Below are 16,880 nucleotides of genomic sequence, written 5' to 3'. Positions count from 1 at the left end.
ATGTTCTCAATACTGGATATATGATGACATGTTATATTTTCAGAGCACCTGCATGCAACATGCTTGCACGTATTCTCCATCTGACTGAAGAATTGTGTTGTTTTTGTCATTTGTGGCAGAGTAGCAATTCTTAGTTTATTCTTGCAGTGCTAATTTGAAATCATAAAGCAGCCTCGGCTTCCAACCGCTAAAGTATTGATCAGCCATTAGCAATGCCACACTGCCTCTGTTCTGAAATACATTCTGCTATTATACATTCTCACCTACAGCTATAGTGGGCCAAGTAATTGCCAAATATCAGGCAAATTTTGTTGTAGTTTAAAGGCCATCATGATGTTGACAGACTGAAAACATTGCAGATGTGTGTGTGGTGTTTAATTTATATTTAGCTGTAGGTCTTCCACTGCATTCAAACTGTTATTTATTGATTGATTCACTCCATCTGTCTCTAGCCCATTTCTCTAGTCCTTCAGTCTTCTTCACCTCACCTAGTAGTCCAAATTCACTTTATTTTTATCCAGTTCTCAAGTATTGATTTATTTTTATTCCCTTCCTTCTTCTATGCAGCGCCTACTCGTTCCATGTGAGCGCAGACGGACAGATGCAGCCAGTGCCCTTTCCTCCTGACGCTCTGCTGGGACCGGGAATCCCTCGCCACGCCCGGCAGATCCACACCCTGAACCACGGAGAGGTGGTGTGTGCCGTCACCATCAGCACCTCGACTCGCCACGTCTACACTGGAGGAAAGGGCTGTGTCAAAGTGTGGGACATCAGCCAGCCGGGCAGTAAAAGCCCCATGGCCCAGCTGGATTGTCTGGTGAGACAAAGAAGTAAAACAGACACACACATAAGAACACACACAAGTGCCCACTGACTTACATTCATGAATTAGGCAACCAAAAATCATATTGAGTATATTGTTTGTGTATACTGATATATACTGATGAAATAAGTTACATTAACATCTTTCTTATAAAATCTCATTGTTTTTTCTCTTAATACAGTTAAAGAGGTATAATCCTATCCTATCTTGTCCAATCAGAACAGGGATAACTACATCCGTTCTTGTAAAATCCTTCCTGATGGAAGAACCTTGATCGTTGGTGGGGAGGCCAGCACGCTGTCAATCTGGGATTTGGCCACACCCACTCCTCGCATCAAGGCAGAGCTGACATCGTCTGCTCCTGCCTGCTATGCCCTGGCCATCTCCCCTGACAACAAGGTCTGCTTTTCCTGCTGCAGCGATGGCAACATAGTCGTCTGGGACCTTCACAACCAGACACTGGTCAGGTAAGAGGAGAATGTGGAGAAGAAGTTGGAAAGACAGAAGGATCATAAAGCTTTGGTGTCCTAGATTGCATTAAGCAAAGTAAACAGAGGGGAGGAGGAAGAAGATAAAACAGAGAAAAAGAAAGGAAAAGCATATAAAAGAAAAAAGTCAGAATTTAGGGGAGTCTGGGGCTTCCTCAACTAACCACGTAAGAACAGTGGGTGTGAATTAGCCCTAGAAGATACGTATTGGATTAAACAGCCAGAGATGGCACTAAAAGAAAACCGAACTGATGTAGATTGAAAAGGAAGATTGTGACAATTTTGAAAGGAAGGTAAGAGAAAGTGTTGGTGTTGTGAGGCCAGTAGGGCCAAGCAGAAAGAAGGATTAAAATATATTTGGTCTGACACCTCCAAAAGAAAAAAAAACGAAACAAAGAAACACACAGGAAAGCAGAGCCTGTAGAGCAGGTATTTGCAGTGTGTATTTGTTTATGTGTGAATCTCCTGTGTCTCATCCCTGTAGGCAGTTCCAGGGCCACACAGAAGGAGCAATCAAGCTAGCCAACCCCAAAATATGAAACAAGCACTGCAGTCTAACTCAGGCTACGTATACTGTGGTATATGGCACTGGGCCACTGTAAATACTTGTCACCATAAACATCAATCAAAAAAGTCCATTTAACATTGATAAGCTATGATTTATAACATGTGTAATGTTTTTGTAGGGCTATAATAGACATATTAAGTGTTTATTTAATATAAAGTATTTGTGAATATTTATACAAAGGAACTTAATATGTCTTTTTAGAAATACAACAATCCCAGTGTGTTTATATAGTATTTATTCATACTAGGACTGCTAAATGCTGTAGAATGTGTTGCCACATTAAGATTAAATAACAGCTCTTTAAGTCACTGTAGGTAGCAGTTATTGGACTAAAATGAGAAAAACCATCTGTGTGGACCCTCGGAAGAATTGGAGAATAGGAGGATCAGAAACAAACCACTATGAATCTCCTGTGTCTCCACACGGCAGGCAATTCCAGGGCCACACAGACGGAGCAAGCTGCATAGACATCTCCAACGATGGCACCAAACTGTGGACCGGAGGGCTGGACAACACAGTCCGCTGCTGGGACCTCCGAGAAGGACGCCAGCTCCAGCAGCACGACTTCACCTCGCAGGTACGAACACACACTCTACACGTATGTCACGTATGTCATGGAACAGGTACACACACACTTGCTTCATATATACTGCACACATAAACACACATTGTCATAATCTAGCAAGGACACACACAATGTAAACTAACGCACAGCAGCTTGAATCCATCTAACCTCACTTTGCTGTTATTGACACAAGTACACACCAGGAGAAACAACATTAGCATTTCACTTTAAAGGTTCACACACACACACAGTCTCTCTCATTCACTCTTCACTGTCATTACAGAGCTATAGAATTGACCACTTTTGTCAGATGAGTTTCGATCCATCGTGTAATGACTTTCTCGCCTGCTTGCCGCCTCTCTCTATCCACCACTTCTCCTCTCACTCTGCTATTCTCTTTCTTCACCGATGTCTCTCTTTTTATTAATTCACTGTATCTTTACAATATTACATCATTTCATTATTTTCTTTTTAGTTTTTTAACTGTTCCTCATTTTAGTCATCATCTCTATGTTACCTTATTCCTACGTTCCATAATCTGTCCTCCCTAACTCCTTCTGTTATGCTTTCAGCAACCATTTCATTTTGTCTCCCTTTGTTTTCCCTTGTTCTACTCCCTCTTTTATATTCTTTCTTTTCCTCCAATTCCTCCACATTTTTCTCTCCATTCTCTCTCATTTTTTACCCTTGTTCCTTTCACTTACTTTTGATGCACTTCTCTCCTCTCTGTCTCCAGATCTTCTCTCTGGGCTACTGTCCGACAGGCGAGTGGCTGGCTGTGGGAATGGAGAGCAGTAACGTGGAAGTCCTGCACGTCTCCAAACCTGACAAGTACCAGCTTCACCTGCATGAGAGCTGCGTTCTTTCACTGAAGTTTGCCTACTGTGGTATGCACACACAGCCCTTGACACATCAGCTATCCACACTATTGGTATATAGCATAGTGTCAATGTTATTTTATTTCAGGCAAGTGGTTCGTGAGCACAGGAAAAGACAATCTCTTGAATGCATGGAGGACACCATATGGAGCTAGTATTTTCCAGGTAAGACAAGCGGAATGCTTTGAGGGTGTTTATGCTTTGTATATTATTACATATAAATATATATGTCTGCATATTCAAGGTGCAGAGTCATCTGTTTCTTTAGTATAGGTTGTTCTGTTGAAGCTATTTTTGTTTCATGTCCCTAAACTCTCCCTTTATCACACACACACACACACACACACATAAACACACACACACACACACACGCACACACACACACATAGACACAGCCCTTGAGGTACAAAGGAAAAAAGGATGAGGGGGTTCAGAGGGAGACAGCAAACTTTTTTTTTACAGGCTGACACACACACACAAAGGACACAGAACAAAACTATTAATTCCATCATGAATGGTCACTCCATTTGTAGAATCGTTGAAACATGAATATGCAGGGACACAGTATTTTTAGCTGAGCCAGTTTGTCTGGGTCTGAATGAAACTAGCAAAGGGACATGAAGCTACATTTAAGCTGAGCATGTTTGGTGTGTGTGTGTGTGTGTGTGTGTGTGTGTGTGTGTGTGTGTGTGTGTGTGTGTGTGTGTGTGTGTGTGTGTGTGTGTGTGTGTGTGTGTGTGTGTGTGTGTGTGTGTGTGTGTGTGTGTGTGTGTTTGTATCTGAGGCTGTCATATTTCTGTAAGCTACAGTGGGCAGCAGGGTTGGCGGCTTCTGTCTCTCCCTGTGGACTGAAAGGAGAATACTGCTATCTGCTTTGTTATCTAAATGCCAAACGTTTCTCCTGCCAAACAGCTCCCTCCTGTCACCATGTTATACAGAGCTGCTCTATCTCTTATTCCTCTCTTCTAGTTTATCACAGTCCTTTCCAATTTGTTTCCTTGCTTTTGTTTTAACCTGACTTTCCTCTCTCTCCTTCTCTGTTTATTGTTAACTACACTCTTTACTCATGTCTACTCATTTTTATACCTCTAACCTCAGTTTTTCTCTGTCCTTGTCTTTCTGTTTATCTCTGTCCTCTGATTTTCTCTTCCATAATTTTAATCATTTATCTTTATTCTACCTGATCATTTTCACATTTTCTCCTACCCTTTAGCTGGTCTGTGGCCAGCCCCACCAAAAAACACATTTATTCTTCCTCTTTGTCATTTTTATAAAATAAGCTAAGCTGCTGTTTGCACATTGTCAAGGGTTTCCTCAGTTGGCTTCTGTTGTGTAGGTGCATTATAGAACTGCATAACAACTGACGTTTTCATGTATGTCCAATAGATTCATTTTCATTTTGCTTTTATACATTTTGTGATAACTGGCAGGTGTTCAATAGGGCTAAAATGACTAGTCACTTGTTGTTTTTTTTAATTACCTTTGTAGACATATGCATTATAACTTATCTTATTGTTTATTATAGGTGTTGTCAAAGTTTTCCGTTACACATATTTACAGAACATCGCTGACAGGACTTTCTCTTGTAAAGTTTTTTTAAAAGTCTCACCCTTCTAACCAATCACAGGTCAAAGCCTGCGCCTCACATGCTGACTCAAAAGGGCGCTTTGCAGAATTCATTCCACAATGTTGGTTTGAGAAAACAGAATTTGGTGAAAACTGTTGAGTTTAAAAATATTCTCGATATAAAATATAAAAACTCTTTCATGGTTTCTGTACATTCTTTAGACTGAATGATCATTTGGTTATTCAAACATTATAGGCAAACAAAATTGATAACGAAAATAATTGTAGCCATGCTACACATAACAGGTCTGTAAAACGAAGTGCAATGGAGAAATGGCAAAAGGTTTTTTGTCAACTCTAGTGGTCACATAGGGAGATGCTGTATAATTGATTTGTTCTCAGTATGTGTGCTACATTTCTTTGTTGTTGTACCTACGTATCAGTCTAATTAAGAAGAACAGATCACTATAGCATGATAACCCTGTGTAGAAGTTGCCTTATTCTGCCTTAAGTGGATGTCTGAACACAAGTAATATCCAAAATCTGAATTAAGCAGCTCACAAACGGCACTGTCACATATGTACAGTAAGAAAGTATTGGTTTGGTTTAATGAAGACAAGTAGTATTTTTTGTTTAATTTAAAACTGTTTAATTTTCATTAGTTTTTTTACACAGCCCATTAACCTTTATCAAGACAGAGACATTCAGTGTCATTAACATATGCTAAAATAAGAATGAAAAAACTAAAAATTGATTTGAATAACCATTTCTTTTCAGAAACCAGACAAAGTATCATAGAAACCCAAAGACAAAAATTATATCTACTGGAATGCTAGAGGTTGCTAAGTCTCTACGTTTCCCTCACTCTTTCTATGTTTTATCTCTCTCCCCCTCCATCTCTGTCTCTAAAGCTTTACTTTTCTCCCTTCCAAACTCATCCTTTGGCTTGTCACTGCATGCCTCCCAACTGAGTGCCCCTAACCCCCCCACCTGCTATCTTTGTATAGTTTGAGGGATCCTGTGTGAAATGGCCTCTCACCAGTGGCTTGATGATTGACAGCCCCGCTGTGCCTGTAGCACAGAGAAAGGGAAGGAGGGATAGCAGGAGAGGAGATGAGTTTAGAGAGTAGGAGCTGACATTAGAGAAGGGTGCTCAGTGAAAGGGGGGGGGTCTAAGAAGAAGATGAGGAGGAGGAGGAGGAGAGTCTGGAAAGATAAATGATGATGGAGCAGTAGGAGGGAGAGGAGAGGGGGGGGCTTTAGATAATCTAAAACCAGCTGCCCCGGTTTGGTGTACACAGAGGGGAAGGGAAAGAAAGAGGGGATTGTGCATTTTGCCATTTCATGCAGGCCTTAAGAGTTGTGCTGCCAGTGATGCTTAAACCTGCAGTTAATGAGGCTGCATCTCTCCAGAGAAAGCAAGAGGGAGAGCAGAAAAAAGAGAAGGAAAGCAATGTGTCTCAGACTGAAGCAGACGAATGAGTCAGCATCCTGGAGCTGTGGAGTTGTCTGTTTGGAAATAATTGCCAAATGTTTTGAAATGCAAATATGTCTTGTATGATTGAGTATTAAGTTATGAGTCATATCTTTTCTAACAACTCTCTCTTTGTATTTGTTTCTCCCCATCTGTCTTCATCCATCTATCTATGATCACATTTCTCTCTTGGGTTTGTGGTGGTGTGCCTCGCCCAGTCCAAGGAGTCTTCATCTGTGCTGAGCTGTGATGTCTCTCCGGACGACAAGTACATAGTGACGGGCTCTGGGGACAAGAAGGCCACAGTGTACGAGGTGGTGTACTGAGGGCTGGGATGAGATGGGAAGGGACAGGGACAGGACTTTGGGTTGGTTTTGGAGGGATGGAGCAGGCTCGCCCAGTTGCCCTGCGAACTGCTCCTAATCCTCAATTTGTCAGCAACAGTGGCACCTCTGTCTCCGTCCTGATGTCGTCCTGATCCTTACCCCTAATTCATCACCCTCTCCCCCTTTTTGCTGTGATATAAGCTACTGTGGAAGCTCTGAAATACCCCTTCCCTCCTCCCCTTTCCACTTTTCGCCCAACAATGAGGCATGATAGAAGAGAGAGAGGCAGAAAGGGAAGCAGCAAGATAAGGAGGACAAAGGAAAAGGGCGGTGGAGCATAAAGATAAAGTCGGGAGGATAAAGAAAGAAAGGCGAGAAGGAGAGAAAGCGCGAGTGCAGAAGGAAGAGAAATTAAACCGAGGAAGAGGAGGACGAAGAGGAGGAGGAGGCAGGGTAATTAGGGCTGTTTCCTGATTAAGAGCTCAGTGGAAGGGAGGCCCCCAGAGGAGGCGCGGAGCAGCACTGTGGGAGCGCCATCCAGGAGCATTGATACCACACAATCGATTCATTAGCCAGACAGTGGGAGCCTTAATGAGGCTGACGCCGCAGCTCGCTCTCCCCAGCGAGAGGTGTCAGGAGCTGGGGAACGATGACGCTTCAGATATCCACATACACTGACATGAAACGTAGCCCTTCTCAGACACACACACAGGCAAAAATACACATACGCTCAGATATATCTCTTGAGGTAATTGTAAGAGGAGAGAAACACCCATACAACACACATAGCACCCAATTAAACATTCATCACAGTGTTCCCCGTCTCACTGCTTAATATCTATTTTATTTTGGTCTGACAAAGGCAGTGTCTAATGAGCAGCAGAGTCAGTGGGATTCTCCCAGGGCCCAGAGACACAAACAGAGAACATCAGCCGAGCTGTTCCTTCTAATTCCTCTGGATTGTTCTCCTGACACCGGCCGCTGCACTCACTCTCATTAAAAGCGCTGTCAGCTAGATGAAGTAGCAGAACGACAACTTTACTGTAGGGCAGAAAAGAGGGCAAATTAACAGCAACAGATTATGCTATCAGCAGCAGCAAAATAACAGCAACTAATCTGGTTTCTTTTACATTTTATGCAATTAGTTGCTATTTTCATTTTCAAACCAGATGATATTACATCGGATTTTTTTATCTGGGTGATTTTCTCCATCTCTGCCTGCCTGCTGATGTGCTAGTCTTCAAACTGCTCAACCCAAGTCTTGGTTAAGCTATTGCTATCAATTGAAGTGCTAAAAACCTTAAAGGAAGCATTAGACATTTTGCGAAATATGCATTTACATTCTCGCCAACATTTAGATAAGACTGACATCACTGATTTATGAAAACAAAGGTTAAAGCTAATGCAGGCCACCTGGAAATGAGGAAACCGCTAGCCAGGTGCAGTTACTATATGTTTTTTTGTTTAAAGCATCCCCATACCATAAAAAAATGGCTAAAACTTTTTCTTTGGTGATTGTTATTTAGTGGCAGCTGGACTTGTTTGAGGGTCTTGCAGACATTTCCACTCGGATCCAAATGGCTTTTTCCGCTGTGTTCGATGAGACCTAGTTTGGGGGACATATTGCACCATTTTTCTTGGTCAGAACCAGTTTTCCAGCAACCAAAAGGAGATTACCCAGGGTTACTGGTTCTGAACAAGACATGAGTCCAGCACATAACCAGCATGTACCTATGGTATGCAAGTCACACGTTCCTGTTGCTCTAAAACAAAATATTTGTGTTAGTGAGCGTTAGAGGCAGTATAGAAAGATTTGTTGTACTTCTAGACAATGATAAACTAGCTGCTTAATGTTGCATTTATCTGCTACAGTTGGATGCAAAACTTTGCATCCCCTTGTTTTGAAATGACAAGAAAGCTAATTTTTAATAAATTTATGAATATCAACTTTTGCATAAATATGATTTTTACTATAACACTTTTTTAACACTACTCTGACTATGTTTTTTACATCTGATGAAGAAAGAATGTGCATAATTACCATTATGTTATGTTTGCATTCCCTTACTGAAATTGCGTGTAGGGTGATGCCAACCGAACTTTAACACTAGGGTAATAATGTGCAGCATCAACAGATGTTCTCTCATCTTCAGAACAAAAATGGTCAAGGATTGCACACAAAAAGTTAAATAGTTAAATATTGAAATGCATATTAATGCACATTTCTGGTGAAGGAAATTTTTTCAATGTTGATGGAAAAAAAGCTTTTATTCTTTTTGTCTCAAAATAAAATGACTGAAGGTTAGCCAGCAGCTGGCTGGTTTCACACGTAGCATACAGATATAAGAGTGGAGTCAGTTCACTCATCTAACAATCTCTCGGCAAGAAAAAAAAAAGCATATTTCCCAAAATTTCAATAGTTTTCTTTAAACAAGATTCCTTCTTTTCAGTCCTTCTTGTGGTGTATTCCAAAATACTGTATATCAGGGTCTCTGCTTCTGTAGAACATGCGTCATCAACATGTACACTAAACAGGCACATTTCAAGCTTTTCCTTTATTATTCATTAATTTCAGTATTTTTAATAAACAGTGACTGCTCGTCTTATGTAATTATATGTTTATGTAATGGGGATGCCTACGACTGCGTTTTGGGGGAAGCTGAAAGGGATGTGCTTATACATGGAAACAAAATCAAGGGGAACACAGACGGGAATATTAATTTGTTTTTTCTATTGTTTTTTTTTATCTGTATATTTTTTTCCTTGATAATGACAGGCAGAGGGCAACAACATCAGCAAATTTGTGTTTAAAAAAAAATTGGGAGAAAAGTTCCTCTGTCTACTGTTGGTTGTTCATGTTCCCTTATTTTCAAACGTAGTAGTAAACATACTATAGTCTGTTTTCAGTCTGTATTGTGTAATTATACAGTTTCTGTTGAGTCTGTGGTCAGTGTGCAGCAGACGTCAACTGCAACATGACAATACAGATTTCGCCATCAAAGAAGTGTGACTTTTTACTGCATGCTCGTTGCATTAAACTGCACTTCTGCTGAAAGAATGAGACAAATCTATTTTTAATTTTAGTGGGTACAGTGGGTGGTATCACAGCCACAATTTTAGGATGAATTTAACATTACATTATGCAATTTAGTTCAGCTGTGTAATATATTAGCAAGATGTGTCCATGTTTCTCACTGCAGTGCAAATGCAGGATAGAAAAATTATTCGGGAATTGTACAATGGTTACTGTACCAGTGAGGAGTCAGATCATCTGTACAGATCAATGCCGTTGCCTGCCTCTTTCCCTCTCTACCTGTCAGCCACAGGTAAACCTAAATGATATTCTCATACACAAGCTTGTATACTACTCAGAATGATGCTGTATAATGGCTATGCATTTGGTGGTATAGCGTGAATATTTGGGACGTTGTATTTGATACTCTTCTTTAACTGTCAGTAATGTCTGTCTTCTGCCTGTGCTTTCTCTGTTCCAAAAATAAAAACATCTGTTTTACAAGCTTGTTCAGTTTCTCTTTTTAAAAGCCAAGGAACTTTTTTTTTTAAATGCAGTGTCTTCCCTCCTGATGCGTTTCCCATGTGCTGTAAAAATAAATATGTGTGAAAAATAAACCAATCTTGTGTTCATCTCTTCCTGTGTCTCGTATCAATATTTTGAGCTAATGTAGGATTTCATCCAATTCAGGACTAAATACACACGCTTTTCAATCTTTTAGTACAGCTCATTTGGACAGTGTGACATTATTCCTGAAAAGAGGTGAAGTTTAAGTCTCTTGTCGTGTAAACCTGGATGCCTTTGAATTGCATTGAATCAAACTAAAACTCCAAAAGGAGTCAAATTTTTGCTTGAGTTATTACCTAGTCTAAAATCTGAAACCCATGATGGGCTTTACAAAAGTAGGTGTGGAGATAAGAGGTTTGGAGTAAATATTTTAAACCAGTATTAAAAGTGTCATTCAACCCATTTAAACTGGGAAGACTCTTCACTGTGCTGTTTGGCATCACTGTGTGAAGGTTTGCTGACATACATGCAGATAACTCACAAAGCTTCTTGAGAATGCTGCTAAATGCTTAATTATGTTAACAAGTTAGATATTTTGTTAAGTTTCATCATTTTTTAAGTTATTAGCAGGATTTTGGAAGTTTTACGTTTTACCAGACTGCATAAAGTTTATTTCCTTGCTCCAGGGCAAAGGCTGAATGCTAACCGGACAGACTCAGCAACACCATGGACAACAGAAAGCTGTTCTCTCTCTCACTGTCGAAGACTTTGCTCGCTTCTTTACTAATAAGGTGGCAGCAATCAGCTGACAGTTCTCTCCTCCAGATAATGACATCTTGCTAACTTCTTCCAACACTTCAACGCTCTCCTCATTTTCAAGTCTGACTGAGAACGATGTATCCACCCTCCTCCTCTCTAACCATCCGACTACCTGCTCTCTGGATCCGATCCCTTCCACATTCCTTCAGTTGCACACACACTAACACCAGACATTACACACATCATCAACACAACACTCTAAAAACAGGCACTTTTCTGACCTTGTTCAAGCAGGCCCAGATTACCCCACTGGTTAAGGAGCCTTCTTTTGACCCCCCACCCTAGTGGAGAATTACACACCTGTCTCTTTTCTTCCATTTCTGGCCAAGACAAGCAGTCTTCAATCATCCCTCTGGCCTTCTTTCCCAGAATTACCTTCTCGATGTCAACCAGTCTGGCTTCAAGAGTGGTCACTCCACAGAAACGGCACTCCTGACGACCTTGGAATCTCTGAGGACTGAAAAAGCTGCAAGTCAGTCTTCTCTCTTAATCCTATCCGATCTATCTGCAGCCTTCTCCGCACTCTCTGACTTGGGCGTTTCTGGATCAGCTCTAGCTTGGCTTTGGTCTTACTTATCTGGATGAACCCTCATCCTGGCAGGGGCACATTTATGGGTTCTATCATGCACTCACATGATGCTGACGACACACAGCTCTTCCTGTCCTTTCCACTGCCTCATCACGCATTTCTGCCTGTGTCTCTGACTCCTCTGCTTGAATGAGAGAAAGACATCTTCAGCTCAACCTCTCCTAGACCGAGGTTCTAGTCTTCCCAGCCAGACCTTCGACAAATCACACACAGCATACGATCTGAAGTTATTGTCCCGACTAAGTTGGCCAGAAATCTGGGGGTCACCATGTATTTACACCTGCTTTAGCTGAAACTTGAGTGTTACTGATACAGTCGTACTATGAAATCGGTACATAAAATTATACTGCTTTCAGACAAAAATCCCATGATGTAGCGAGTAGTTTTTGCTGAGTGATGTGACTGAAGCGCCAAGCAGGTGAGCAATATATTTTACTTTTTCTTTATTCAATATTTTTCTTTTCCTTTGACACTCATTGGAAACCATATGAAAGCCATAATGGCCTTGAGGACACTGTGAAACATTATTATGGGTATTTACAGCAATTTTGTGCGTTATAGGAAGAATACAAAGGTCAAAAACTGTTTTAATTTTGCATTAAGAGATTAACTGAAGCTAAATGATTTCATTTCCATCTGTATGCCAAAAATAATTTAGCAGGAACAGGAGTTTAATGCTTTACTTGATTTTTCCCATGTTCTCTTCTCACACAGTTTAAGCTTTTTGTCTCTGCAGGAGAGTCCCCACTACAGCCTCAATCACTGAAAAACTCTCGGGTGTTTTCATAGTAATCTATTCTGCAAATCACCTCTGCCTCGCCATTCTATGAGCTGTCTCAGCACAAACGCACAACTGTACAGCTGCATTATTTAGCAAGAGCTCCAGTCACAGAGGAGCGCTGAACTCTAACTCATGCTGTGGATTCGAATCCTCAAGACACTTTCTCAAATCTCTAAAGACGCAGACTCTGGCAAGAGAAGCTTTGTGCTGTTGCATTTCCTCAGAAAGTTAGAGAAATGTTTCCATCACAGGAGAGCGGAGGCAGCCTGTGTACTCAACATTCACATCCTTCATTTTTTGTCTAAATATTTCTGAGACTCTGTTTGGCACCTCACTGTGAGCACAAACATTTCTGGCTTTAATGGTTTTTTAAAAAAAAATGTTTTTTTCTGGTTTTAAACACCGAAGCTCAATTTGTCAAGAACCTAACTTGTTTCTCTGTTTCAAAAACACGAGAATACACACACACACACACACACACCCCTACCTGATCTGCCCCACTTTCACACACACACACACACACGCATTAAGGAGCAGTTTTTGTTTTTCTGTGAGAAAATGCTTGTGAAAGACAAAAACTAGACGGATGCCACACACATGTTTGTTGTTTCAGATGAAATCCAATCACATAACATCCTTGTTTGCCTTTAGAGAACTTTATTTACATGTCCATATATAGCAAGGTTCAACGTTCATGATGCAGTTGTGAAAATACCTGTCAGCCTAATACGTGCCCTAACAAATACAATAGAAAAAAACACACGTAATGTTGAGTGTTAAGGATTAATGATGAAGCACAGGCCACATCCCTAAAACTGGAGAGTCCATGTGAGTTGTTTGAATTGACTAGAGTTTTCTGTACTTGGGGTTGTGGTTTTCTGTTCCAGGCTGATTTCCTTAAAAACATGTTCAGAATAAGTTCATCTTTGTTCTTCTGTAAAAGAAAAAGCAAATTAAAAAAGTAATAGTCTTAGTCTCAGGACACTTCAGAGGAAACCGAGCCCCATTCTATCATGTACGCGGTGGAGATGATACAATCATGATGCTGCTGAAACCTAAACAGGAGGGGAAAAAAAGCTGGAACCTCACAGCACACCATCCTGCCATCTGTCACGCATCTGCTGCCCCGAGGAGCAGCCACGTGCTGCGGACTGAGCTGGACGAGACCAGACCAGACCAGACCAGGCCAAGCTGACCCAAGCTGGGACTTTTTACACAGCTCAGGATATGGACCGTATTTTTCCTTTAGGAGTTTCCAGTCCTCTCTGAACCCTCCTCAGTCCCACATCTCAGTCTATTTCCATTTGATGTCCAACTTTTTGCGAGAAATTGAAAGACTAAAAAAATATTTTTTGCTAATTTCTTGTTCACTACAGAGGTTTTATTTTGTTTTTAAAAAAAGGAAAAAAGGAACAAAAAACAAAAGTTCTTTGGAGGATTCCCACAATTGCGCAGCTATATAGACTAACCAGCGTTCTCAGAGTATTCAAAAGTAAAAGTTTTTTCCAGAGATCTGACTTTGTGCCTCCTGGCTTCTCTCACTTTTCACAAACGTAAACAAAACAACAAAGTACGACTTGAGTGTCTCTTGTTTGCCATGCCACCGAAGCTCTGTACAGTCATTGGTGCAGGGGGGAGCCTTGGCCCCATCCCCTGATTATTAGTTTTACTTTTTTCAACCAATTGGAGTTCAGTAGATGACTTCATAGACTGTGGCTTTCTTGTCCCCGGAGCCAGTGACTATGAACTGGTCGTCAGGGGAGATATCACAGCTGAGAACCGACGAAGACTCCTTGGACTGAACACATACAGAGAGAATTATGAGGTACAAGTTGTACAAAGATTAACACAAAAATGCAGTTTTTAGGTCATAACTAATGTGTCTCCCAAAATAAAACCCTAATGTTTATACATGAGGATGAAAAAGCAGGAGACCAAAAATAAGGGGTTGGAAATATTTTACACTTTTGACAATTAAATCATTTCCAGACCAGAGAAAGTTTCTCATCACATCATCATATTTCAGTTACTTTTTTAAACAAAAAAAATATTAGTGTGGAAATCTGTGTATAAAACCCAGTTTTAGCTGGTTTTACCTGGAATATGCTGGATCCGTAAGGTGTCCGCCATGCATTCAGGAGGTTATCTTTGCCTGTGCTCACAAACCATTTACCTACAGGACGAAACACACACAGCCATCAACAGATAAGGCCTCAGGGGAGGTGAGATATACGGATAAAGCAGAAAGGAAGAGCTGCTTTTGTGAAGCACAAAAGTGAAAGCAAGGAACCACATTTCTGAATAATGAGAGAAGCAGATTTGTTCTGCTTCCCTGTGATTAAATACCCTCAGGTAATGTGATGTAACATCAATCTAGTCTCTGCACATGGGCTGTGTTTGTGTGTGTGCACATACCACAATAGGCAAATTTTAGTGAAAGAACGCAGCTCTCGTGCAGGTGCAGCTGGTACTTGTCAGGTTTGGAGACGTGCAGGACTTCCACGTTACTGCTCTCCATCCCCACAGCCAGCCACTCGCCTGTTGGACAGTAACCCAGAGAGAAGATCTGGAAGGGAGAGAAGGAAATGGGCAGATGAGAGGGAAACATTGTTGATCATCAGTAGGCTGTCACTATTACAGTAGTGTGGATAATATATTTGTGTTAGTATTTTTAGTGTGTACGTACCTGCGAGGTGAAGTCGTGCTGCTGGAGCTGGCGTCCTTCTCGGAGGTCCCAGCAGCGGACTGTGTTGTCCAGCCCTCCGGTCCACAGTTTGGTGCCGTCGTTGGAGATGTCTATGCAGCTTGCTCCGTCTGTGTGGCCCTGGAACTGCCTGCCGTGTGGAGACACAGGAGATTCATAGTGGTTTGTTTCTGATCCTCCAATTCTTCCGACGGTCCACACAGTTGGTTTTTCTCATTTTAGTCCAATAAGTGCTACCTACTTTCAACATTTCTGAAAGCATGCAAGTGGCATTAGAATGTTGAGTAAGTTTTTTCCTATTATCCACATGTGAAGTGATTCTGGTCCATTCACAAAGAGATGTAATACTTGTTTGACATATTGTTACTATTTTTGTTGAAGCAAAAAAAAAAAAGGGGAAATTAAAACTACAGTGACTTGAAAATGTATTATTTAATATTTATGTGGCAACAGATCCAATGGCATTTAGCAGTCCTAGTATGAATAAATACCATATAAACACACAAATGGGCAACATTTCTAAAAAGATATTACACATCTTGGTAAAAATATTCAAGTGATTCAAGTACTTTATATTACAGCTAAAATGTCTAATATAGCCATACAATTACATTACATGTGCTATAGTGAATATACTGAAGTGTCCACATTCTCCTCTTACCTGACCAGCGTCTGGTTGTGAAGGTCCCAGACGACAATGTTGCCATCGCTGCAGCAGGAGAAGCAGACCTTGTTGTCAGGGGAGATGGCCAGGGCATAGCAGGCAGGAGCAGACGATGTCAGCTCTGCCTTGATTCGAGGAGTGGGTGTGGCCAAATCCCAGATTGACAGTGTGCTGGCCTCCCCTCCAACGATCAAGGTTCTTCCATCAGAGAGCAACTTGCAGGAGCGGATGTAGTTATCCCTGTTCTGATTGGACACAATAAAAGAGATGTGTTGCAGTAATTGTGCCCATTGAGGACACACAGCATTAAGCTGTTTGATGCAAGTTACTGCTGCCTCAGTATCACAGCGGTAAGGATGCTGCATGAGTTTGGCTTGTGGACACCACAATAAAGGTGAAACATCATCCAAAATGTGTTGTGTGGGAAAAATAAGAGCATCACTTCTGGCAGTAAAGCAACATTATTAGTCAAAAGATGGACAACGGATTTTAAATGTGAGTCTACAAGCATTTATCTAACTCACCAGACAATCCAGCTGGGCCATGGGGCTTTTGCTGCCCGGCTGGCTGATGTCCCACACTTTGACACAGCCCTTTCCTCCAGTGTAGACGTGGCGAGTCGAGGTGCTGATGGTGACGGCACACACCACCTCTCCGTGGTTCAGGGTGTGGATCTGCCGGGCGTGGCGAGGGATTCCCGGTCCCAGCAGAGCGTCAGGAGGAAAGGGCACTGGCTGCATCTGTCCGTCTGCGCTCACATGGAACGAGTAGGCGCTGAAGAGGAAATGGAACAGAAAAGATGGGCTGAGATTGTTTCTACAACAAAAACACACTTACTCAAATGACCAAAAAAGCTGCACCCTGTTGAATTATCCAGTGTAGATAATAAGTGTGTGATGAGCATTATTTAAGACTTAAGTCACAAAGATGCTAAAAAGCTGCAGTATTTTTGTGTATAGGCTTTTCCCACTATAACAATGTCTACTTAAACTTTTAAGTTCTTTTCGATTCTCAGAAATACATTTGAGAGACTGACACTAAATGACTTAGACAACAAGAGATTACGGGTTTTCACTGCTCGAGTCTACTCAAGCTTCTCTCCAAATACCACCGCT

The 16,880-nt window shown here is 41.3% G+C and overlaps 2 protein-coding genes across 8 annotated transcripts in view; one reads left to right on the top strand and one right to left on the bottom strand.

The window, feature by feature from the left end:
- The window catches only part of tle2b (TLE family member 2, transcriptional corepressor b), a 71,837-nt gene extending 61,632 nt beyond the window's left edge, over positions 1–10,205 (top strand). For 2 of the 3 annotated variants that reach the window (XM_067514117.1, XM_067514115.1), the window contains exons 15-20: positions 568–817; positions 1,043–1,290; positions 2,309–2,456; positions 3,181–3,331; positions 3,411–3,487; positions 6,581–10,205. In XM_067514117.1, the coding sequence (XP_067370218.1) occupies positions 568–817; positions 1,043–1,290; positions 2,309–2,456; positions 3,181–3,331; positions 3,411–3,487; positions 6,581–6,688 (982 nt within the window). In that variant the 3' untranslated portion in view covers positions 6,689–10,205. Of the gene's footprint in view, positions 1–567; positions 818–1,042; positions 1,291–1,795; positions 2,286–2,308; positions 2,457–3,180; positions 3,332–3,410; positions 3,488–6,580 lie in introns of those variants that run through there. The other variant, XM_067514118.1, reaches the window with a different exon arrangement.
- Positions 10,206–13,033: 2,828 nt separating this feature from the next.
- The window catches only part of tle2a (TLE family member 2, transcriptional corepressor a), a 38,591-nt gene continuing 34,744 nt past the window's right edge, over positions 13,034–16,880 (bottom strand). For all 5 annotated transcript variants that reach the window (XM_067514110.1, XM_067514111.1, XM_067514112.1 and 2 more), the window contains 6 exons: positions 16,290–16,539; positions 15,763–16,010; positions 15,084–15,231; positions 14,813–14,963; positions 14,494–14,570; positions 13,034–14,195 (listed from right to left, as the gene is read on the bottom strand). In XM_067514110.1, coding sequence (XP_067370211.1) covers positions 14,088–14,195; positions 14,494–14,570; positions 14,813–14,963; positions 15,084–15,231; positions 15,763–16,010; positions 16,290–16,539 — 982 coding nt within the window. In that variant the 3' untranslated portion in view covers positions 13,034–14,087. The remainder of the gene's footprint in view (positions 14,196–14,493; positions 14,571–14,812; positions 14,964–15,083; positions 15,232–15,762; positions 16,011–16,289; positions 16,540–16,880) is intronic.

Source organism: Channa argus, chromosome 8, assembly GCF_033026475.1.
Source record: "Channa argus isolate prfri chromosome 8, Channa argus male v1.0, whole genome shotgun sequence".
In the NCBI taxonomy this organism is placed as follows: Eukaryota; Metazoa; Chordata; class Actinopteri; order Anabantiformes; family Channidae; genus Channa; species Channa argus.
This window is presented reverse-complemented; position numbering and strand designations above follow the sequence as displayed.